The sequence below is a fragment of the Mixophyes fleayi genome, chromosome 5 (genome assembly GCF_038048845.1).
Source record: "Mixophyes fleayi isolate aMixFle1 chromosome 5, aMixFle1.hap1, whole genome shotgun sequence".
NCBI lineage: Eukaryota > Metazoa > Chordata > Amphibia > Anura > Limnodynastidae > Mixophyes > Mixophyes fleayi.
In genome coordinates, this window is record NC_134406.1 from 164024063 (window position 1) to 164050550 (window position 26488).

General features: G+C 36.9%; 1 protein-coding gene across 2 annotated transcripts in view; it reads right to left on the bottom strand.

Moving 5' to 3' along the window:
* PIGN (phosphatidylinositol glycan anchor biosynthesis class N) overlaps positions 1 to 26488 on the bottom strand; it is a 284334-nt gene that overhangs the window by 237342 nt on the left and 20504 nt on the right. Inside the window, exons 2-7 of one of the 2 annotated variants that reach the window (XM_075212943.1) lie at positions 25208 to 25340; positions 17555 to 17803; positions 16101 to 16222; positions 12310 to 12408; positions 9440 to 9546; positions 3213 to 3337 (exon numbers count right to left, since the gene is read on the bottom strand). In XM_075212943.1, coding sequence (XP_075069044.1) covers positions 3213 to 3337; positions 9440 to 9546; positions 12310 to 12408; positions 16101 to 16222; positions 17555 to 17775 — 674 coding nt within the window. In that variant the 5' untranslated portion in view covers positions 17776 to 17803; positions 25208 to 25340. The remainder of the gene's footprint in view (positions 1 to 3212; positions 3338 to 9439; positions 9547 to 12309; positions 12409 to 16100; positions 16223 to 17554; positions 17804 to 25207; positions 25341 to 26488) is intronic. The other variant, XM_075212942.1, reaches the window with a different exon arrangement.

Consider the following 26488-nt stretch of genomic DNA (forward strand, 5'->3'; position numbering starts at 1 on the left):
CTATAACTAGAACTTATTCAATTGAGATACTAAGATCCATCTTAGTTTACAATGATTGTATTCCAGTTATTAGAATAGTTATGATGGTGTAGGTGCATAACCCTACATTTATCTGCCAATTAATGGGCCACTTTGCCTAAATATTTTTGTAGCATATTACTATTCTTCTGCTCTTTGTTAATAACCCAACATACGCTCAGTATCGCCATCATATATGGAACCTTACTTTATAGGCCATCTAAAAGGTAAATTAATAATAACATAAAATGTCAGGACCCAATACTGGTACACAACAACTTTAGCCTAGACTGAATATGTTACATTTATAAACACCCTTTGTTTTCTATCATTTAACTAGTTCTCTAGCCAATCTGCATACTTTACTTTCTAGATTTAGTGCTCTCATCTTTAGTACCAGACTGTAAAATCACAAAATCAATTTAATAAAAACTAAAATATTTCTTAGACATTAGCAGTCTTCATGAAACTGTTAATTTTGTGTTATCCAATTATTTTCTTCCGTATATTTCATGACCTCATCCCTCAGATTCGAGACAAATAATTTACCCATGACAGAAGTCAGGCTCACAGGTCTGTAATTCCTGATTCTGATTTTGTTACATTTTTAGAGGCCAATAACACATCTGCTCATTGATCCATTAATAAATGAACTTCCTTTAGTGGATGTGGGTAGATACCATGTAGGACTGATTTAACCTTGCTTAGGTGGAAATGTGCTTCCTCCTGTGTTAGACAAGTAACATTTAATGTTGTGAATAGGTTATTGCTATAAAACCTATTTCCTGATAGGTTTAGGCATATTTTCTACATTCATTTTATTTGTATAATTAATTTTCAGTCCCTTTTAATTTTAAGAAATTAAATGCTCTCTTTCTTTCCACTTATTAACTCCAGTACTTTACATAACTGGTTGCCTTTTATTCATTGCAATGTTGTCACTATACAATATGCTCTTGCAACAATATGTATTTAAAACATTTTTTAAATGTCCAAATAAGTCTCTGTGCTTTTATTTAAGAGGACACTTCAATACAATCATTTGTGCTAGGTGGATTAAACCCAATCATACTTTACAGGTGTCAAAATGCCCATAAGGACTCAACATGGTCATCGTCTTCCCAGAGGCTCTCACTGGACTCGTCTTAAACAAGTTTTTACAAATACACAAAACCCAGATTTCCTAAACACACTATATCACTGCAAAATAAATCGGTTAAAAATCTTCTCCAGCCATCTTCTCCTCCAGCAAAACTGCACCCTGCCCACTATGTTGCAGCTTTCCCTATTGTAAGGCTTGTAGTGACAGAGAAAACATCCAAGTTCTCCTAAAGGATTCCTTCCCACACCTAATTCTCAGCCACTTATTGAACTCCCTAAGCTCCTATAGTCTTTCAGGTCTAGCATATAGCAGGTAGCGTTCTAGAGCATTAATCAACCCTAAATGGTTATTCCAGAAGTGCATATATAGCACAATACGTACAATGGGTGGCATTACCAATGACAGAACACATATGGACTGCGTATGTATGGCAGGATACTTACGCTAAAATAAATACACTGAGCATTAGGTAAACTAATTCCTGCAATAAGAAGTAAAGTACTACACAGTATTAATACACAAGATTAAAGTACTAACAGACTATTTACAACTACAAAGTAATATTTAAAAATAGATTTAAAAGAAAGGAAAAGCTTATAGCTTGTTTCATCCTTCGTTTTGTTGGACTATGTTGTTTAGTTAAACTATGCAGTTAACAGAATAAATGCACTTTCAGAAAGTTACCATGAAAATGAACCTTTGCCTAGCACAGAACTCTTGTTTTTTACATTCACGATCTAGGGGTAAATGTATGAACATGCGGGTTCTTCAACACCCGCGTGTTCAGCGATTAAATTTCAAGCGGCGCTGCATTGTAAAGGGAAGTTTCCCTTTACAATGCAGCGCTACTTGAAATTTAATCGCCGAACACGCGGGTGTTGAAGAACCCGCATGTTCATACATTTACCCCATAGTCTCAGTTACACAGCAGCAGCTGCAATTAAAGGTGATTACAATGGGGGGGTTTTTTCTCCCTACCACACTTTAATCTCTTCAATCAATTAGAAACTGTAAATGCAAGGAAACCCTACAAAATACCCACAATATATTTAATTTTAAATCCAAAACTATGTTCTACACAAGGCTATTACCAGAACAACTGCACTTGATGTGAATATTTTTATCAATAAGGTGTAAACGTCATCATCCACTGGTTACAGCATAGGCCAATGAAATTATATATATATATATATATATATATATATATATATATATATATATATATATATATATATATATTCCAAATTAGCCCTTATACACAGACATCTGTTCATGCATAAAAAGTGCAATAAAATAGCAATATTTCATCTCTCACTGCCATGAAATCACTCTAATTGACAAGCTAAATCAGGATGTCAACACCAATATCCGTCAAGTAAAAACATTGATTAACCGTTTGCTCTTCTGCTTATGTACATGAGAGCAGACATTTGAAGCAAATCACAAGCCAACAAGACTGACAGAAATCTCATTTAGCATCTGTCAGGAATCCACATCCCATGATGAAATGCCAGGTATGTTATTGTTACAAGAAAAGTAATTGCAGAAAATAATTTTATTATGTGGTGATGAAGCAAAATTATTTTAACGATTAAACATAGATATTTAACCGGAAATGTAGATAGTGGAGCAGCAGTTTGGACTAAATAAACACACACACATATAATATATATATATATATATATATATATATATATATATATATATATATATATATATATATATATATATATATATATATATATATATATATACACACACACACATGCTTATATCATGCTCACAATTCCATTTTAATGTTGGACTTTAAGACAGTTTATTACAAATATTTTACAGAATCTGCAACATTCTCAGTGCTTAATCAGTCATTGCAATTGTAACTCTACAGGCAGTTGCAGAAAGGTTGTGATTTTACATGACTTAGCAGCCCTGACCATTACATTCTGCAGATGAATACATTTATAGAACTATTAGGAAAGCAATTGCATCATACAGCTTCAACGGTTGATCGACTTGCTAGGTTTTCCAGGTAATATCTCACAGCAGAAAGTAGACACATTCATGAATTTAATTTAGTGTGGTAGGTACATACCTTGAACCTGGTCTGTGAGCATGTCCATTAGTATCCAGGCCAAGAAGATGAAGAAAAAACACAACTTTCTCTTCATTCAGTTTTTTAAATAATTTTTGGTTGCTGTTAGCTGATCGGAAGAAAGTCTATAAAAAGAACAACAAAAAACATTAGCTAAAAGACTTTGCAAAAGAAAAAAGAAAAAGAAAAGAAGACATGTTACAGGACATGTGCCAACAAACAGGGGCGGGCTGGGCCGGGGGGCATCAGTCCCCCAGGCCGCTTGATCAGACAGGTATTCGGGCCGCCCCCCCTCCCGTGGATGGATGCGGCGCCGTCCGCATACACTGAGTATTACCCAGCGTAAAGGCGGCCGCATCACATCACACTCAATGCGGCCGCGTCATCCAATGTGCGCTGGGTAACACTCAGTGTATGCGGACGGCGCGGCATCCATCCGCGGACTGGGGAAGTGGGCGGTGGGGTTGGGGGGGGTGTTGTAGCGCAGCGCGCTGTCACTGCCGGGGAGATGACTCATTCACCCCCGGGGGGGGGGGGGGGGGGGTTGGTCCACGGCCGCATCACACATGGATAGTATTCTCTATATACTACCCATGTAAACAGCATAAAAAAACAACATTAGCCAAGTGCTACAGGGCTCCTCCAATAGCCCACATGAGCCCTGCAGCAGCCAATCACAGAGGGCCAGGGTGTCAGATTGACACCCTGTGCCCTGCCTTTCCTCCTCCCCAATACCAGCCCACCCTGAATATGATTGGGGCAGCAACACTCAAATACATGGGAGCCTCAATCTCACTAGGAGGCTCCCATGAAGTAGGTAAAAATTAGTTAATATATAAATAAATATTAATAAATAAATGTTTATTTATATATATATATATATATATATATATATATATATATATATATATATATATATATATACATATATACATATACACACACACACACACACACATATTCAAATAAATCCGTAATCAAAATTAAAAAATAATAAATATATATATTTTATATCCTGGTGGCTTGCCCACCAATATAATGGGAGCTTCCAATACAGTAAGAGGCTCCCATTTAGGCAGGGCATGAAAAACACCGTCCCTGCAGCCATTATTGAAGACAAGAGCAAAAGCACAGCACGAAGAAATAAAGAGAGAGAGAAATTACAATCACTTTTAATCAGGTAAGTGTATGTTCATTTTTTTAATATTATCTTTTTAATCTTTATTGTAAAAAAATAGCATTTTTTTGTGTATGTGGGCGAATAGATAATCATACAAATAGTGTAGTGCTATTGACTGGTGTCATAGTGTCAATGTTTTTGGTTGTTTATTTTTTTTATTGATCAGATTTTAAATGTGCGTTATCAAAATTATTTTTAATGTAGGGTATCAATTGTATTTGTAATGTGCGGTATCAATGCTGTTGTGATGTGCGGTATCATTGCTAGTTTTGATGTGCGGTATCAATGGTATTTTGAAAAACAATTTGACTAGACTAAAAAGTGTATGTTGAAGGTTTATTGTGGAATTTTTTTTTGTGGCTTTGTTCTGATTTCAAACATTTAGAACCCCCCCTTAAAAATCCTGCGTTTGCCCCATATATATGGGCCTGATCTTGATTCTGAGTGTGTGTTTAAGTACAATGCAGTGTATTGTATTGTCAAAGATTGCAAGTGTGAAGCCGTATAATGTTGTTTACTCTTATTTCCATAACCTATTATTACAATTTGTTATTTGGAGCCATATTTTAATACTGGTCTGCCACTCACAACATTTTTTGTAAAGTTTGTTTATGCATATATATGTTTTTGGTTACATTGTTTATTTTCAGTATTTATAATTTTTAATAATAAAGTACTGCTGATTAAGTAACACTAAAACAGCCTCTTTTTATGTACCGAAAAACAGCTTTAAGGCTGGGCCGCGCTACTTATGGGCCACTGCTGTGTGCTTGTTCCCCGGGCTAAAGTCTGCCAGCCCTCCCAAGAAATAATATTGCTTTTATGAAAGCCAGTGAACATTTTGGTCCAGATTCTAGACCTATTTATAGAGATATACTCCAATAATAGCTTACTTAGATCCCCTACAACAATGGAGGTGACATAATATAAAGATACCAGAAAAATATACATAAAACAAAAACATTTACTAAGTCACAGAAAACGCCAAAGGTTTATGATATTTTGGAAAAAACAATATAGAGCAGACATTTTACCAAAACCTCAGTTAGTGGCAATAAAAATGTTCAAGCAAAATAGCACTAAGGAATGTTAGCAATAATCAGTATGATAGCCTCTGCATAAGGTTCATACCTTAGCATTAAACTAAAAGAATTTTTAAGGATGGAAATGTGAAGCTTTTAATAACACTTTATATGCTAACAGGATCACTACACAAGTGTGGTAAATGTAAAATGTGTCGTCCATGGGAGCCAAGCACTCATAAAACTATTTGCTGTGTTATGTAATATATTCCAATCTATAGGCAACTCTATTTATGATTAAGGGAAGGTGACTTTACCTGTTCCCAATGCGCAGCAAGTTGGCATTTTGCAGCATTATGTACCATACAAGTTTTGTGTGTGTGTTTTAGCAGACCTGGCTTCGGCAGCAGAAGTAGGAACTATATAAGAAAAGCAGTGAATTTGATGAGCAAGGAAAGCGATTTTAAGGCAATTCAACAAAATGTGTTAAAGGGGACCCCCCCCCCCCCCCATATTATCTCCAGCATGGATTGGAGGCATTCAGAAAAATTGTCCCCACTCTTCAGGCATCCAAGATCCAAGATCTCCACCTCATCTTCCTTCCATTTTAATTAATATTTTTTTGGTGCTTGATTTCTGTGAGTATGAGGTGGTATGTTGTTGATCTCATACATATAAAGAAAGTTCTAGGGCAGAATAATTTTTTCCAGTAAGGAGGTCTGCATGGTAGCTCCCTGTACATACACCGAGAGGTTTAATTTGACGATAGTAAATAAAGCAGAAATTTTGTAGAGAAAAACGATCACAAAGCTCTGAGAAATCTGCAGAAAATTGCAGAGGTGTGATATCCAGTAGAAATTACATAGTATGTCTGGTCCAGTGCTGTTTAGGTTTGAGTCCAACCTAGAAGACTGGGTTGTTCCAGAATGGTGTCACTAGCAGTAGTTGGAAATCAAGTGATTGAGACAAAACGGTCCCATTAGAACTTGTGAGGACTTCAATATGGGAAGTTGATTAACTATTGCGGGCCTTTGCTGAGGATTGATACATAATAGTATGGAAGTGCAATGGACGCCTGACAAGTTTGTCTCAATGCCAGTCCCTATTTGAAGCGTGCAGGTTGAGGGCCACAGTGCACATTTTGAGACATGCATTGCAGTGAAATATTTTGCTAAATTAGGAACATCCAGACCTCCCTCCCTGGGATATGTGAAGTAAGCGGAGTTGAACCCTAGGCCGTATACCCGACTAGATGAATGTGGAGAGCAATTGTAGTTTTTAAAGTATTTCTGGAGGCACTCAAAATCGTAGTGTTCGGTGTTTTCAAGAAATATAGAGAAATTTTGGCACAACTGTAATTATATCAGCTGCCATTCTACCCACCCAAGGTGTAAAGTGGTTATCACACTTCTGAAGATCCTCTTTAACTGTGGCTAGCAATTTAGCTGAGAAGAGTTGCAAGTATTCTCTGGTCAAGTACACACCCAAATATTTGATCTTTTATTTTGCCAAGGGAATTTAAAGTTGTTTTGAAGAGTCTGCTGGATGTTCACTGGCATGTTAAGGTCTCTGACCTCTGGTTTGTCCACATAGATTTTAAAATTGGATACCACACCGTATTCCTATAATACTTGTAGGAAGTTTGTGGTAGCGATACTGTGTTAGGTGCCTGAGATGTTTGGATTTTTTTCTGAAGTTTCTTGATTCTGGAGGCAAGGTGCTTCAAGACTAAAGCGAATATTAAGAAAGACATGAAACAGCCAAGTCTGTTTCCATTTTTAATATGGAAGGTGAACTTGGAGAAGGTTGCAGATGCCATAGGTTTGTGACATAAGGACACTATTCCAGGAAATGCTCTTGCTTTCAATGCCATCAAAAACCTTCTCTGCATCTATGGCTGAAATAGTCTCTTGCTTGGCAGATTAAATAAGGCCAATGACCCACCTCATGTTTTCTGATGCCTGATGACCTAGTATAAAACCCAACTGGTCCAGGTGAAACAGGGAGATTGCTACTGAGACTAAACTAGTGACCAAGATCCTTGAGATCTACACAGGTTTAGAAATTACCTTTATCTCAGCCAGCTTGGTGGCTCTGCCAAACTTCCGACCTAAAGGATAGGGTAAAATAGACCTACAAGCATGTGGAATAGGGCCCCAATGCAAAGTTTGTGCAGTAAAGAGCTGTCAAGCCAGCAGGTCCTAGTGTCACTGATCTCTTCAGCTCTTTTAATAGCTGCCTTAATTTCCTTCAACAAAATGTTCATGTTAACCTGCAGAGATTGGGAATTGGCAAGTCATTAAAGTTGGAAAGAGCGCAATTATTTCTGAATTTTGAGTTTTAACTGTTGAGAGCTTAATGGCCATGAGGCCAGGTTGTATGGAGAGGAATAATAGTCGTAAAATCGATCAGAATTGCATACGAATCCGCTGCAAATATGTTTTTCTCTCAATTTCCATGTCTGCTCTGTCTCCCTTTTCGCGGATTCTTCTGTTTGAGCCATAGTGGTGTTTTAACCACGTTCATTGATAATAGTTGATTAAGCAACAAGTCAGTTATAAGTAGCACGTTTGGGAAAGTGCTGATGTGTGGCTGTTAGAGTGAGAATTATTTATTCTAGTTCTGCTATGCATTGTTTTTCTCAGTTCTATTCTAAGCTGAGGAGAGACATGAGAAATCTGTGAATTGTGGCCTTAAGGCAGAAGAAATACACTTACAAATTGGAAGTTCGAATACCTTAAATTTGATGGTAAGTTCCAGTAGTTTTGCAAAGCAAAGAACACACCAAAAAAACACATTACGTCCACTCCCACACTATTTCAATAATAAGCTAAACTAAAATTCATTTGCACACTACTCCACTACACTAGGCACATCAGTGTGCCCACTCTGTACTTAGCCAGAAGAGCCCACCCTCCATCCAACTCTTCCCATGTGCAAGTGCCAACATCTTTTTCTGCAAACTCATGTACTTTGTGCACTGTTTCTTAACAATAGATTTCTGACACACACCCAAAGAGGATTCCGCTCCATGCCTCGTGCCACTTTATGTGCCATAAATGCCCTTCACGGACGGAAAATTGATGATTCTACAGGAGTAGGTCAGGTCATGCGACCGCAAGCTGAAGCTGGAGCTCAGCTGGGTGATGCATCCAAAATACTAAAAAATTGGTTGATAACCCAAGAAATTTTGAATTCTGTAATGACCTAGTCAGTCAATGTCCTGACCAAAAAACCCACTGAGGCGTTGTGGAAATCCCTGAAACAAGCAGTTCAAACTTATAAATGACAAATGTTATTAAAAAGAGACAGTTCTTCAACAAAAAGTGGACTAAAATTCCTTCAAAGTACTGTGATCTTGGAGGTTTAGTTGCAGTTATTAATGCTAAAGGTGGTTAACCAGTTACTAAGTTTAAGAGGGAAATTACCTTTTGCATGGGGAACTGTGCTTTGCTTATTTTTTATTAATAAATAAATGAAGTACCAAAAATATGTGTTATTTGTTCTCTCAGAGGTGATTTTACCTAATAATCATAACTTTCACTGTGAAAAATACGCAATACTGCAGAAAGTCAAAGAGGTGGCAAATCCTTGTTCACGGCACTCTACGTAAAGACCAGTTTGTCACTAGGAAAACAGAACTTACATTCGTAACATTTTTACTAACCTCTATAGTACAGGTGTTATTTAAATTGGAAAATCCCATTAATGTCCGAGATGATTTTTAGGGCATTTCCCAGACTGCAATATTATCTCATGGAGAAATTGATACGTTCCTATCACACCAGCTTACTTCTAGCGGCTCCAAAGCTTGATGCTTATTAATAGTAACTGCTACCCACAATACCGGGAACATCTGAGAGCTGGAGATAGAAGTCCATCGTGCCCAAGTAACCACATATGGACAGACTGTAGGGCAAAAGCCGGACAAACTTGAACACTGGAAACCATATTAGAAAGAACGGTTTTGGGCAAAGAATCATCTATAAGTCAAGTTGCTTTGTTGAAATATAATGTGTACTGACCTTCACATGGTCAAACACCCAAGCATCCAGTCTGGAGGCATCTTCAGATGCAAAGTCCTCACTTGCTGCTGAGTAACACTGTGTAAATACATGATCTCCACTGGCACCTGGAAAGACATTTATAATTACTAAACGGCTGAATACATTGTTACAACATTGTGACTGAAAAATCCAAAGTGAACTCTTCACCAACCTTGAAGGTATTTAACCTGTACAAATTATTCTAATTGTTTTAAGCTGTTTGTGAGTATTCTTGCTGACTGCATAAATAATTTGAACTCAGGTATAACATATTTATATTATCCTGTAAAAAGTATTTAACTAAATCCATATTGCAGTCCATTGCCACCCTATATCTAGTACAAAATATATTTGTTTTGGAGACGGCTTTATGCAACTTTTACTATTAAGTTAAATATATAATTCTGTACACCTTTGTGTATACAGCAACACATAACTATGGTCCACTTTTATGAAACAATAGCACCATGGCCATCACTCAATCAAAGGGTGGGTGTGGAAGAATATTGTGCAGAGCATGGTAAACCTGTCAACTAGCTCTAAATATTTGGGAAACGATACAAATTATGTAGGGTAGTGATAAGGTTTTTTCATTTTATGACACATTGGCCTCTCTTTCCAAATCAGCCAATTTGCAATTGTGGTGCACATAAGTAGTTAAACCATTTTTTAGACTGAAAAGACAGTCTACATTTACATATCAAATGCTATGCGCCACCTCAGACAAAAAAACACAGAGCCACATTACACAATGACCACTTCCTGTAACAGGGTTTGCTCCATTCAAATCTAATGTTTAATTACCATTGCACAAGGTTCATTGGGCTCACACACTGCAGCACATGGACATGAACGCATTTAAGTGTGAGAGTTTGCTGTCTCACAGTTATGGAGTGTGAGACAGCAAAGGATTGCGGAGTTACATGGGGTGCATGGGTGAGAGATTGTATCTATATATGGATGATATTGTGGCTATGATGTGCAACTTTAAGTAATGGAGTTGGTAGGGTTCAGAACTGTGATTCAATGGAATATGTATAATGTGTGATTGTATTTGATATGAATGAAGTTATATGTATTGATTACTAAATGGCAGCAAAGGATTAAAACTATTGTCCGAGTACAGGTTATGCTGTACACTGGAATTACACTAGGCCTGTCTATGGTGTTGTGTATCGGGGGACACGCTCTTGTATAGTGTGAAGAGTGTTGTTCATATCTGGATATATGTACATATGAGCACAATGTGGATAATGTGGCAGATCGCGACTGCAATGCATGATAAAGCTTATACTGTGCACACTATGTCGTTTGTGTGAGATAAGATTGTAAGCTTGTGTGCAGGGCCTTCTCACCTCTGTCTGTTTTACCCAGTTTGTTTATTAGTTTATTATGTTTGTCCCCAATTGTAAAGCGCTACGGAATATGTTGGCGTTATATAAATAAATAATGATGATGATGATTAAATAATGTGAAAATATATGGATTATGTGTAATGAATGTGAGTGGTATTAGATATAAATGGTATTTGAGTTTTCTAGTGCTGTGAAGTTTCTGTGGTATATATGGACGGTCTGTGATATGTTGTGTTGGAGTTTATGGAAACATAATTTAAATTGAGTTTAAATTAGGATTGTTCTTCATCTTGTCTTGAATTAAGCAATACAGATAACAGCATGAGCTTGTATACAGCGCTCCGCCAACACACACCATACAATGCAATTTGGGACACACAAACTTAATCACAATACGAAACTAATTCTGACACACCCAGATATACAATACTTATATATTTAAAAAACAGGCAATTAACACAATGAATGGTATTAACATCTATAAATAAATAGGTAAATCAATGGTCATTAGTACATTTGCCTCACTTTTAGCCCTTAGTCCCCTACTACGTTAACAAACTGTTAGGCTGTCTGGTCAGAAAACAAACCTGCAGAACCGATAGGCGAAGGTCTTCACCTATAGCAGCCCCCTTTCTCATAGAGCTAGACGCGCTCACAGGTACTGTGATGCCCCCAGGACTTAACTCCAATGTATTGTATGTTCGTTATACTAAACCACAGGCCAGGAGACAGAGTAGATGGCAGCGGATGGTCAAATGAAAGCCGAAGTCAGGGGTCACTAGCAAGAAGTATGGTCCGATAACACGCCAAAACAGCGGGGTCCAAGGTACGGGCAAACGGTTCAGGGTCACAGGCAAGCAGGAAAGGTCCAAGGTACAGGCAGGGGTCATACACCGTAAATTAATCCGAAAGGTATATCACTAAGATAGCCCAGAAGCAGGTTAGCTGACAGGGAAAACTAGACACTGTAACCGGCAGGGAGGCTAAGCTGCCTTATATACTGATGCTGGCCAATCAGGGCTTGGCCCTGTATTGATTATCAGGCCTCGTAATTAATGATGCCCCAATTAGCCCACAGGCACAGTATTAGCGCATGAGCACGGCTGCAGCACTTGCCGGGGCGCACCACTCAGTACACTCGGCGTCCGGCCGTTGCCTTGGTAACGGTTGGGCCCGAGTAACAAGAAATTACATCCCGGTCATCATGGAGATGGCCGGGACGCTTGCAGTGAGAGGAAATGAGTCTGAGGTGGCTCCTGACACAAACAGCATTAAATTGAAGCTTATTTCATGTGTAAAAAACAAAATTACAAAAATGTAATAATCTATGTGTTACAATTTTTAAAAAACCTGACAATGCGATCTCACAATTGTTTGCTTTGATCACTTCATAGGTCATAATCTACTGCAGGTTCAGATCACAGATGATAATTTGCAGAATTGGTGCTTATGTGATATAACACTACCACCATATAGTTAAAAAAAAGACCATACCTTTGGCAAACATGGGCAAAATATCCGGACTACCCCAGCTCCAAGTGTAAACACTTTCATTGAAAACAGAATCAAACTCAACTGGATTTTCTTTCCAGCCTAGAAATAAAAGCAAACGGAACTCTATGATATCAGAATGTCAGCAAAACAAAAAAGTCTTGTAAACATAAACACAAATACATCTATACATCCAGGGCCCTCTTAACAACATTTGGGGCCCCCGGGCAAAGCAGTGCACCGGGGCCCCTATATATATATAAAAAAAAAATGATTATATATATGGGCCCTGCAGCCCAGGGGGTCCCGTCAGAGGCAGCGAGAGAAAAAAGTTCCTGAAAAAAAGAAGAATGGATGTCGGGCGGGCGTGATGACGTCACGCCCGACATGCACTGCGAGCGCATCGCGGAGGAGGAGACCAGGGAGGGAGCCGGATCGCCAGCTGAGAGCAAGGTAAGTATTTTCTTCTTCTTTTTTTCAGGAACTTTTTTTTTTAGCTGCCTCTGACGGGCCCCCTGGGCTGCAGGGCCTGTATACATCTCAATATATAAGTGTGTGTGTGTGTGTATGTGTGTGTGTGTATAATGTACTTGAGACATAAGTTAGGCTTAACCAATCAGTAATTTAGGCAAAAAAGGAATCCGTTTAAATTAAGGAAGAAGGTTGTACAAAAGTTATGTTTTTATACTGTCCATGTCTATGGACATATTAAGCTAGACCTGCAAACCTGTGAAAGTAGGTATTTTCCAGTGGCAGCTACAAAAACCACAATGTGTAAGCATGAGCACATGGTTTACCATGTTCCGCTGGCCCTGTATAATGGGGGAGCATTGCGTTCATTTACAATCATTAAACCCTATTAATATCTCGAGGAAACCTTTATGATGTCAAGTAAAATGCTTTGAAAAGCTATATAATTTATGAGGATTAGTCATTTGACTATTCTTCATAAATCATACTAGGAACCAATATTTATCTAACGTCCAGTAAAGATGGCTGCCCAGTACAGACAGAATGGAGAAGTTGGCAGGTTGATGTCCAAGGGGAGGAGCACTGTGTCATGATTACTCCTCATCCCCTGACGGCAGCTGTAGGACAGGAAGTTTGGAGGGAGGAACGTCCTGTGCTGCACTGCACAGGTACCAAAGACAATCTGCCCTCCAAGATGGCCGGAGAGGTGGACGAGTGGTGTGGTGGGTGTAGCACCTTTGCAAAATGTCTACCCTCTCCCTACCATTACCTACTGTATTATAAATATTTAAGTGTGGGGTGTTATTGCTATAAGTATGAAAATCTTGCAAAATTGCAGAGTAAGTAGAACTCAAAAGATTGTGCTCCCAACAACTCTGAGAAACAGCCCATTTCATCAGACAACTGCCTTCATAAGACTGACAATTCCATATAGAAAATGTTAAAATCCAGTCTTTGTTCTGTTCAAAGCAAAGTTTTATTTGAATTCTGTTATTAAGACTTGACCATGTACTGACTTCACATACTGATTTTCTGAGAAAAAGACGGGCTGAAGATAAAGATTTCCTTGCTAACTCTGCTTTCAGTTTAAACAAGAGTGTGGGGCTTGGAGTGACCAAATTTCTTTTATTGGAAAAAGCAGTCCTATGAGAAGACTGTAGTATTGATCACATATCCCTTCTGGGATTTAGTTACCTGTTTAAAAGTGGAAATAAACTCAAAATGGAAAATGCACTTTGTTAACATTCATAACTTACCAGTTGCCAAATTTCAATGCTAGTTTGTTGTTGAAAAACTTCTTATGTTTAGTTTTATATTCCCTCCTCATGTCAGTCAATTTTGATCAATCCCACTCTCAGTCAGTAACCATACTGGTTCATCACAGTGTTAACGTATTCTTTTTATCAAACTCAGAGCATACAAACCATAAGGCCTGATTCATTAATGAAAGTAAGGCAATAAATTGAGTACGTTTTATCCTGGACAAAATCATGTTAAAATGCAAATTTTGAGGGGTGCAAATTAGTTTATTATTTTTCACAAAGAAAATACTGGCTATTTTTTCATCTAGCACACAAATACTTGATAGCTTTATTTTTACACTGAAATATAAAGTTGATCTAGGACATGCACTATCCAACTGTCCCTACATCTTAAATTTACATCCCCCTCCAATGCAACATGGTTTTGCACATGTGAAAAGTTACTAAGTTTTTGTGCTTTACTTTCCTTAATGAATCAGGCCCTAAGTGTACATGCTATGACCCATCACGTTTGTATCTCTGTAAAACTGGGTACACACTACAGAAAATTACTGTAGATACGATTTCTGTAACGATTTTACCAACAACTGAAAGTCCCGATGAGCATGGAGATGTGTGTGGACACACCTACACAATTTACCATCAGATCTATGCTCTTCATAACCATCTGCTGAAAAGGCCGTAACTCTCCACACTCTATTGAGATCTGTCTATACTGCTGGTTGTGAGTGCATACACACTTCCACATTTGCCTGACATTGTTCCATCGTTGATCGTGATTTTTATGAGGTTTATAAAACAAAATCAAATTATACAATGTGCTTTGGTATGATAAAACATGATCATGGGAGCGTGCACACTAATGAGATATCTTACCAAACAGCCATTTAACAAGTGACCAGTACAGTAAGTGGATGAAAAACCTGTAGAGTTTACCCAGCTTTACTGTAGAGCAGAGCCAGAAAACATGTAGCTCTTCAGGTGTTGTGAAACTACAAGCCCCACCATGCTCTGCCAGCTGATAAACAGACGATAGCTGGCAGGATATGTTTGGACTTGTAGTTTCAAAACAGCTGCTTCAAACCATAATACAATATGTGAAAACTGCAAAGTCAGACCTCAGTCACACGAGGAAAGTATGTTCCAAACATTGACATATGCATAGCACCAGTTAAATACCACTGGCAAAAGATTCAGTGCCTCATATTTCATTGTGGACAGTGTATGCAGCACAACACAGGATCTAGGTACACAGATGGAGTTCTGTGCTTGCACAAGTAGTGAGCTTGCTATTTATAGCTATTTAAATTGCATTGTATACAGTTTATAAAGATAAACCTGCTAGCTCACTTATTTAAGTAATAAGTCTATGTTTTGTAGTTTGAATCAAGTGTTTTTTTTTTTCTTAATTGCCATCAATTGCAAGCACCAGACCTGCATTTCATTTGCTTGGACTGTTTAAAACCAGTGAGGAGCAACATGAAACAGCTGGAGGGCAGCACAGGGCATGACCTTTCTGCACTGTGCAGTAGAGGCCACATGATGAAGAAGTCACCTGTACCCATTCTTATAAGATCCGGAGCAGCCAACTGGAGGGCAGCAAGAGAAGGCTCAGGGGGCTGCCGGCTGCCCACCACTGAATTAAACACTACCGGGAAGACAGCGGTGATAATATGACTCACATTTGCTTTACACATGCAAAAAAAAACAAACCAAAAAAAACCCAAAAACACATTATGACCTTTCTGCAGTTATCTGGGCGTCATTTATCACAAATGTCTCCCAGTATGTCATGTTTATGTGGAGTGCAGCCCAGATTAAGGTCAGAGGATGGAGTTCTGACTACTACTGGGAAAGAGAAGACTGCCTAGTTTTTCAGGGAAAACAAAATGATGGCTTCCTCATGAGGGACATTTGCAAATTTCACTGTGTGGAAACAGGGCAAGTAAAGTGGAGCTGCATTCATCGGATCAGAACACACAGATTCTATTTTTTTTTCAGATAGTTTTCAAAACTTCTACTACTAAACTACTTTAACTCTTGTATTTTTTCATAACACACCTTTTGCAACTGCGCTGACATCTTCATAAAAACCTGCTATCAGTGCAACGTGTCCAGGTCTGGACTCTGTAGGGACTCGAGTGTGGGACACACCCCAACTACCCTTTGTTTGTATGATATTTCTGAAATCAAAGCAAGAAAAAAAAAATAACATTCCATATACAGAATCTGTAACAAATATTAAAATACATTTAACATTAAAAGGAAATATGCTGTAAGCAATTTTTTTGCAATAAATTATATTTTTTAAAATGTGATTTATATAGAACATTTCTACTTCTTTTTCAGACAGACCCTACGTATTTTGTCCAGCTTGTATGTCTCAGAACTTCATCAGGGGAATAATTTATATTTATTTTAAAATTCAAGAGGCTTACAAGCTAGAGGAGATGCGTAGGAAACACCACCTACTGCTTCTTCACTCTAACAAACAATGGTTTAAAGCTGTATAAATCAGAAATTTGGATCTTCAGGAAATAATAGAACAATATAGGAAAGTATGTGACGAGCAATATCCTGGGGCTACTAATCCAAAATTCAGATAAGCTGTTCTTATTTTTTGAAAATTAATTATTACCAATCCAATAAGGAGCAGTAATGAGGACCCAGTGATCCCATACAGGCAGCCTAACTTTAATGTAACACTTGTTACTCAGCTAATTTTGCACTTGCTAGGATTGTAGACAGAAGCTGGGACAGAAACAATAGTAGACTGGAGAGTTACACTGCATCCCAGCATGTTTAGACAGTGTACTAGGTTTCCATGACACCCCCCCGACTCAGGGGCTGGACATTCATTAGCACTGCGAGGGCTGAACTAATTTGCTTTTTTGGATTGGTTCTGGTGGGTTTATTAGGCTCACAATGCTGCTCACTCATTGCCGGATTCTGTATTTGCTACCCTGGTGTTTCATCTCTGTATTATTCTAGTCTTCTTGTGCTTTAACCAGCTAGTTCTGTTGCATATGCAGATCTCTACTTGTTTAAAGTTTACTCTGGGATGCCGTCTACACTGACTTTGGTTTGTTACAGGATATTTTGGTCTGCTGCCCGCCCTGACTTCAGTTTGTCTCAGTTACCCTGGTTTGCCGTTTGCACTAACTTCAGATTTTTACAGATATTCTTGCCTGCTGGTCTCTCAGACTTCAGATTGTTATTGGAATTCTGAGACTAGTACAGACTTCAGATTATTACAGTTCTTCCTGCGTTTTATTGACTAAACACTGAGTTCTGTTTGTTTATACCTTATTTTTCTTGACAAAAGTATGGATTGCAGTTTCTAGTCTGCAATTTAGTATTATCAGAGTTTAGTCATCTATATTTCCTTGTACACACCAACCTATTTTTCATTGTATGTTTATAAAGAACTATATTCTATCACAGACCTCAGCTCTTGTGACAAAATTTCTGACATCCCTGACATATTACAAAGAAATCCTTAAGTCTGATCTCACCTGAGGTAGGGAGCTCTAGAAGCACCATTTTCATCCAACTCAAAAAATGTGTCGGCTCGTAATCCATCAGCTACAAAGAGCACAAGACGTTTTGCAGGTGGCGGAAACAAAGTGCGCTGTGGAGTCATGCCATGAACCAGCGGAGACGTAAAATAGATGTCAAAAATAGAGAAAAAGAAGACTAGATGGACTAGCAAGCAAATAATGAAAAACAGCAGCATCCTCTAGAAAACCATGTGGTGACACTGCCTGGGAATGAAAAACAAACTGAAATTTATTTTTATAACATGTAAATATATTCTTTTGAAAACAGAAGTTCTATTGCAAGGTTTTCCTTATTGTAAACAATCAAAAACAATTTAAATCAAAATTTAATAAATTAAGGATCTATTACTGTTAATGCATTACTTCCTATGGGTTTTCTCACTTTTCCATAAAGCACATATATCCGTTTCAAAACAGATGTTGGTATTTGGAAAAACCTTATAGTGTCTGAACATTTTTGTCAAAATTAAAATACAGTTACAAGCACTGGTCGAAGTGGAAAGTTAAAAGTGGCAGTATGGAAGATGTAAGTGAATGGAATTCAATAGCCTTCTAATAAGGGCAGTAGAACAAGTGGCCACTGGTTACAAGATCATAGTAGAAGACCATTGTTTTGATTTGACACAATGTTAGCTAAAAGTGTAGATAAAACCTAGTACTTTGCCTGTGATATAACAGAAGAATGTTTGTTAATGTGTCTCAAAGCTTCCTCGCAGTATGGTCTACTATGTATTTAAATGGGGGACATCAACTTCAGATGAAGTCTCGCTGGAGCCTCACGTAATGAACCTCAAAAGGTGCGAGCAAAAATCAGCAAATGTTTTAGGTATAGTAATACCCACACTGGGATCTCGCAATGAACTGAATTCCCCTGATGAGCATTCCCACAGAGTTTTACCAAGTGTTAACTCTTCTGCTTCTGCGGCCACAGACACCATTAAATTTAATCCAAACTGAATGCTTGTAAGAAACTGTGTGTATAAATCCATTTACTTGCATTATTCTTGGACTATCAGTATCAAAATGGGATTAACAGGCTGTAAGAAGCATGTTCAACTTAAATAAAACCGATAAACAACGTGCAACAACACTGGTAGCACAGGCATATTACAAACAGATACACCTGCATTAACAGTCAGCACAGTACTGCCACCTTGTGCCTTTTTTTTTTCCTGAACAGGTTCAGTATCATGAGTTTAAAAGATGTCATTTTTTACCAACACACAATACCATGTAGATAAATGCTTAAAACAACGAGAAAAATCAATAAAGAAAAAGTGGTTCTTTATGGCTGTGCTTACCAATATGAAATCTAAAGAATTATTCTAAAGAACAACGACGCATTAACAATAAAAGTTGACAGATGCAGTATTAGAGAAACAATAGAAAAACAATGTTGAATTCTTTTAATTGAGACTTTACATTTCAATTAAATACAAAGGGAGATAACAGGAAGCAGATCATTCTCCTTAAAGGAAGTATACAAGGTGATTGTCATTAACCATTATATAAACACTTTGCTTTCTTACATACTATATACACAAAAGGCTGCTACAGCAGAAGAGCAGTAGAGTAGTCACAACTCCCAAATTTGTCCTGCTAACACCCATTTTTCGGATATACAGTATATTTTACATTTCCCTAAGGATTAAACCCTTCCAGGACTCCTACATAATTCAAGCTTGTTCACGATTTATCTTACTGGCTCCTATGTGGTACATCATTCTGTCCACCAGGTCCCCAGGGTTTATGAAGATCAAATGTTCACTTTTGTCATTCCATGTATAAATTACTTGCGCTAACCTGCTATAAAACATCTTCCTAATGTATGACCCTAGATAAAGAAGTCATAGATTACTAGTGTGTAACAGCAATCATGTGCAGGATATAATTTTGGTCGCGCTAACATAAAACTAGCGCATTAGTTTATTCCCTTCAGTTCTACCACATTTTGGCTAGAAGTTCAGAATCATATTCCTTCTATATGTCATATATATACATAATATCTATATCTATATCTCATGCTTACCAACTTTTTAAAGTTTGAGGACAGAACAGGGCGGGGTGCAGCAAACCACGTTACTTTGGCACCACGGTGGTAAAGCGTCACTTAATGTGGGGACAGGTAAACAACTAAGGGATTCACTACGAAACGCATGATGGAGACTTCCATCCTGCTCACTTCACAGGGAACTGGGCAGGATGTGGATGAATGGCCTGCTCTCAAGAGTTCAGGAGACCTACCTGAAATTCAGGTGTCTCACGAACATTCCGGGAGAGTGGGCAAGCATGATATAGAGACAGACAGAGATAGAAAATATGCTGTGATTATATATATATATATATATATATATATATATATATATATATATATATATATATATATATATATATATATATATATATATATATATATATATATATATATATACATACATACATATATACACACACACACAAAATCCGCACTTTCATACATTTTAACCTCTGAACTCTTCATAACACTGTTAAGAGTTAGAACCTAATAGCCATGTAATCATCTTGAAGTATGTATAAAAAAAAAAAAAAAAGCTGTAAGGCGGTAAAACATCAATTGAGTGATGCAATGAGTGTATGATTCTATCTCTGCCCACCAGATGACGGAGATTTCAGGCGAGATGGAGAGTCTTTGGTTTTTTTTATGGCTGGCCCGCGGCACCCCAGTGACAGCGCCGCGGCACCCCTGGGAGCCGCGGCGCACAGTTTGGGAACCGCCGGACTCAGGGCTTGTTCACATTACTCTAATGTGAATGTGCTTCTGATGCACCAACTAACTAATTGAAAAATTTACATTGGTTCCAATGGCACATTATACAGCAAGGAGCTTTAAAACCTTAAACACTGCATTTAAGATTTTAAGATGCGTCAAGTACTGTTTTAATGAGCTAAGCGTGGCATGAGTGTTATAAAAACTGCACTGAAACCACGTGATAGAAGAAATCAATGTGATTTTTTTTCTGTGCATTTTAAAAGTTAATCATTTTGCATGTATTAAAAATATTGTATTTTCTGTGTTTACAGGAAGAACAAATACATCACAAACTGACACTCAATTTTCTCTTATGACATTACAGAGAAATCTATATAGAAACAGTATAGATGCATTCAAATGGAACTTTGCAAACTTAGTGAAGCGGATGCTAATGTTGCATTCTGCGCCTCATTATCCATAGTACAGTTATTGCAATAAAATGGTATAGGAGATATTTTACTTAAAATTGCACACTTGTTAATTATAAAAAGCAAAATGGCAACAAAAATATACCGATTTGACTGAATCAAATCATAAGGTTTATTTTTTGATAACATATTAACAGGCAACTCAATAGCTTGGAGCAGCAGATAGAAAGCCTGTGAATAACGTGGAGGTCATGAGTTCAAACATGAGGTGGAGCATCAATGATACTGTCAAAACTTTGTTCTGAGCAAAAAATATGTGCATTATAATTTATATAATATTTTTGGTATTTAACATATGATTCTTTGTAGATTGGTATTATACAGATTCATTTTTATCCATTTTTACTGAAGGATTGTGATTAGAATAAGTAAACTGCTATAAATGCAGACTAATATAAGACAGTAGGCTTGAAATGTAATTTATTTATTGTTTGTATTTTATACATACTTTCTAACTCTAATTATTTTAAAATAGTTTACACTAAATAGTGAGCTGTGATGTCTTATATGACTAATATACTATTGTTGTTTATGCAATGTTTTTCTGACTAATCAGATAATTCTGGTGAAGTTCCACAGGTGTTGAGTGTGATTGTTAATGAATGAGTATATATGTGAGACATCTGAACTAGCCCTCGCACTGCTGACTGTGGTACTAAGAGTTAGGCATTGTTTCTCAGAAGAATTATCGTTATGATAATAAAACGTGTCAGGACTGTACGCTAAATTGACTGTACACTTTGGGACCGGATATCATCTCTGGCAATCTTGTAATTTTTTACATTGAATCAGCTGCTAAATAAACAGAACTACCGTGGAGTAAAATGAAGTTATACAGTGTCACACCTCAGGTGGTGTTCTTTTACATGTGCAGCCACTCACAAGATTTCTAACCATCCGCTGTTGATATTTAAGATGTGGGGCTGGACATGCGTCTTGTATGACAGCTAACACAGGACTGTAAGGGGGGTATTCAATTGTTCGGCTTGACAACCGAACTACTCGCGCTCTAAAACTATTACCGTTAATACGGTAATTACTCGCTGAATTTCAGCTCGCAGCTCCTTGAGCTGCGAGCTGAAATTCAGCGAGTAAATTACTGTATGAACGGTATTTAAGCGCAATTTTACCGTATTAACGGTAATAGTTTTAGAGCGCAAGTTTTTCGGCCGTCAAGCCGAACAATTGAATACCCCCTAAGTGTATTGTATTTTTAAAAAAAATATTTTCAAGTCTTTCAGCTTGGCTTCACAACACTGTTGTCAAACTACTATCTGCTCAGCTATTCCAGCTTATCGGATTCTACATTTGTTTATCAACATTGCCATAAGTTTACTAATCATATGGACATTTTCATTGGTGATACCATCCATTTTGTTGCGCAAGCCCAGTCAGTGCATACCAAGACCACGTGTTGCATTAATATAAAATTCCAATCAACCTTCAAAAATCGCAAATATATATGGGACATTGAGATTTATCACAGGTCCCACAAAGTGATTTGTACAGTATTTTATTGCCTTTTCTCATCTTCTGGTCATAATGTAATGTGACGTGATTTTTTGGTATTTTATTTGTATGTTTTAATAAATGGTATTACTAGGTTTATCAACTGCTCACTGTGTTAGTATATATTCTAAGCTAATTGAGCCATCTTCAGCTCTGCTTTTTTCTTCTTATGGCAAATAGTGCTGCAACAATGTCTTTTGAGCTGAACGTCTAAATCTATGAAGACAAATCATGATGCAATCAACTGTGCTGACATGCAGTAAATTAAATCCTATTGCTGCTTGTGTCTATTCCAAGACAAACAAGTCTCTTTATAGTGAAACTGGAGGTCAGATGGCTGTAATATATTATCCACATAAAGTAGGTGGCCCACTTACTTTGTTATTAGGGTGAAACCTTTGTGATTGATTCCATTCTCTAACAAGTTTTGTCCTGAGTATGTGGACTTTTACAAAGATATTACTGCTATGCAAGGATGTTGTTTTATGTGTGAGTGGACCAATCCAATGCCACACAATTCAGCTTTTGAATATCAACTACTATGGTTTACAAATTGTTTATTAAAACCACTACCATTTGTATTTAACAAAACTCATTAAACTTGATATAACCAATGCATGTAAACAGGATGTATAATGTAATAAGTAATACAAATCATATTAAGGGGCGTATTCAATTGTGAGCGTTAACGCTGAAAAACGAGCGCTCGAAAAATATTACCGTTTATACGGTAATATTGCGCGCGAAAAGCGTTAATACGGTAGTTTACTCGCGGAATTTCAGCTCGCATCTCAGGGAGCAGCGAGCTGAAATTCCGCGAGTAATTACCGTATTAACGCTAAGATTGTTCGAGCGCTCATTTGTTAGCGTTAACGCTAACAATTGAATACGCCCTATAGTGTTAAATTACCAACACCCTGAAAATAAGAAGTGCATAAAATACCTAATTAACATGTATTCTTAACAAACTCTATAAAAAAAATTAAAGAAAAGGAAAATATATATATAATATAATATAATATATATATATATATATATATATATATATATATATATATATATATATATATATATATATATATATATATATATATATATATATATATATATAATAAGAAAAAGGGGAGAGATATTTCCTAACTGTGAAGTATAACATATATTAATAAATAATAATACATAATAACAGCCATTATCACAGTATAGTTGAAAATTCTAATCCTTTTGGATACAAAGATTGCATCTTTAAAATCCACCATGCTTCTCTAGTACATATTTTTTTATATCTACCCCCTCCCATTTATGAAAGCTATAAATTCTATACATATTAACTTTAAACCTTCCAGATCCCCATTATGCGATATCTGAAAATGCTTAGGAACATTATGCACGCTTACTTTATTTATTATGTTCCTTTCATTCTCCATAAATCATTGCTTTAGGGAACAGGTAGTCCTCCCAATTTATTGATGTATACAAGAGCATTCTAAGAGATATATCAGATAGGGGGTTTTACAATTTATGAACTCTTGAATTCTGTAAGTCTCACCAGTAACATTAGAAGTGAATCTTACAGTTTTATTCAAAATGTAACTACAAATTGTACATGTCTGATAGTTAATTATTTTGCACCTGAAAGGCCATGTTAGAAGCCACGTCTTTATTGCTCCAGCTTGAAAGAGATCTTGAGAACCAACAATACATTCTTCTCTCAACACTTAAATTATTATTTTTCCTAAATATGACATCTGGCCAGTCACCAATCAATGGTTTTAAAAAATTATCTTGTTTAAGAATGAAAACTTATTTTTCAATATCTGTTTTATACTCAGAGGCAGAGTTATATTTAGACACAAAGGGAATAACATTATCTATTTATTTTCTTCCTCTATCCTTACCCTTTTAAACAGATATCTTTAATAGATCACTTCTTGTAACAATGACGAAGGATAACCTCTTTCTGAAAATTGGTTCATCATATGTTGTGCTTGGTTAGAAAGATCAGCCTCTACCATACAATTCCTTTTTAGTCTATTTAATTGACATTTGGTGATATTTTTTACCTATGGTCTATGATGGCAGTTTTTGTAATGCAAGAAATTATTGGCATCAACTTTTTTTCTATAATTTTTGGAGATGATATGATCTCGGACTGAAAAGATGACATCAAAAACATTTACCATATCTGAACTGATAGTATCTGTTAACTTTAAATCATAAGTGTTCTGGTTTAAGTACAAAACAAATTTGTAAGCTAAATCCAATCTACCATCCCAAATAATAAACAATTTATCTATGTTACAGTCATAGAGGACCAGTTTCGCTCCAAAAGGGCCACCTCCTATATACTCCACCTCAATACCACCCATATACAGGTTGGAAAAACTTGGAGTGAACCAGGTCCCCATGGCCGTCCCAAGTGTCTGTAAATAAAACTGAACTTTACATTTAAGATAACTGTGTTGTAACATAAATGTTATTGAATAAAATATAAACTGGCAATGACCAGTTGAAATATTGCCATTAGTGACAAGAAAAGATTAAACAATAACATCTTTTTTATGTACAATGTGCATGTACAATGCTTTTACATCTAAAGTATTGCCAAACACTTTTAAACCACAAATTCACACATATTTTAAGACTAGCACATTGTAGTAGACTAGAATTCTCTTTGACGATCCTCCGATCTTGGTTGAAGCAGACAATTAAAATGGCTAGAAAGAGAAGGAAAGATAGTATCATATAAGTTCATAGCACCAATCCTCTATGGCACAGGAATAGAAAGGTTGTACGGACCTATCCATTCATACCCAAAGAATAATAAAAAAAAATTTCGTCTGCACCCGAGAATAACGTCCTCCATTCTGATTCAACACTTACCTCATTTATAGGAGAAATATGTATTGATTTTTTTTTATTTACTGATCGATGATTTTTCACAACCACACGTTCAGTTAACCGTTTTCAATATTGTTATTTTACATTTTGTGTTCACTCTTATTTTTTTGGTCCTCTAAAAAAAAAAATGAAAAGAAAAAAAAAAATCAATAAAGCAGCAGTATGTTCAAGAGACAATGGCTAAGTGCCTTGAAGAATGAAGTATTGAAAGAATCTGCACTGAAGAGAGCACAAAAGCAGTCTTGGGGCTAGATTTACTAAGCTACGGAATTGAAAAAGCGGAGATGTTGCCTATAGCAACCAATCAGATTCTAGCTGTCATTTTGTAGAATGTACTAAATAAATGAAAGCTAGAATCTGATTGGTTGCTATAGGCAACATCCCCACTTTTTCAAACCTGCAGCTTAGTAAATCTAGCACTTGATTGTAGAGAGAGGGAAAGGGTAAGAAACTGTTGTTTCGAACCAAAACATTTCTAGTAGTTCAGCAAGAAGTAAAAAACATCAAAGAATGTGTAAAGGCATATCACATTGCAAGAGAATACACAGAATACAAAAAGTAGCCAACCAAACTTGAAAGAAAAAGAATTGTTGACATAAATTATAGAAAGATCATGTGACTGTAAAACAAAGAGTGTGAATACAATGGTGGAAATTTAAGAAAGACTCTTCAAGACTGCTTTGGAGGAAAAACGAGAACTTCTTTTGCCTGTTAAAGACTCACACCAGGTGCGTAAAAGTGAGAAACAGCAAGAAAATGAAAATTGAAATAAAACACCCTTAATGATGCAAAAAGTAAAACAAGCAGTCCTTCGTGATTTCAAGGATCGGAAAAATAAAAATTTCAGGAAAAAGCAAGAGGTTCATCAATCAGTAAAGAAGAAAACTATTTCTGCCAAATATATAGCAGAATGTGACTATGCAGAAGCAGAGGCTTGTGATAAAGAGAGGATAGCTCTGGCCTTGGAAGAATGCACTGGAGTATAAGGCTGAACTAAAAAGCTTCAAAGGGCATGTATGAGGAGATGGAGGACTTGTCCAGCACTAAGGATGAGGAGTTAAAAACAAACATGCAGAAGTTGTTGAGAACCTGTCTGAGCAGCTGGAGGAGAAAAATATGTGCTAAAACTTAGAAAAGGTCAACCAGGCTCTGGATAACAAGTGCAAGGAGGAAACTAATGAACTGAGGGCTTTTCTAGAGGATAAGATGGTGGCTCCTGGGAAACTATGTGGACTTATCTTTCCAAATAAACCATCACAGAAA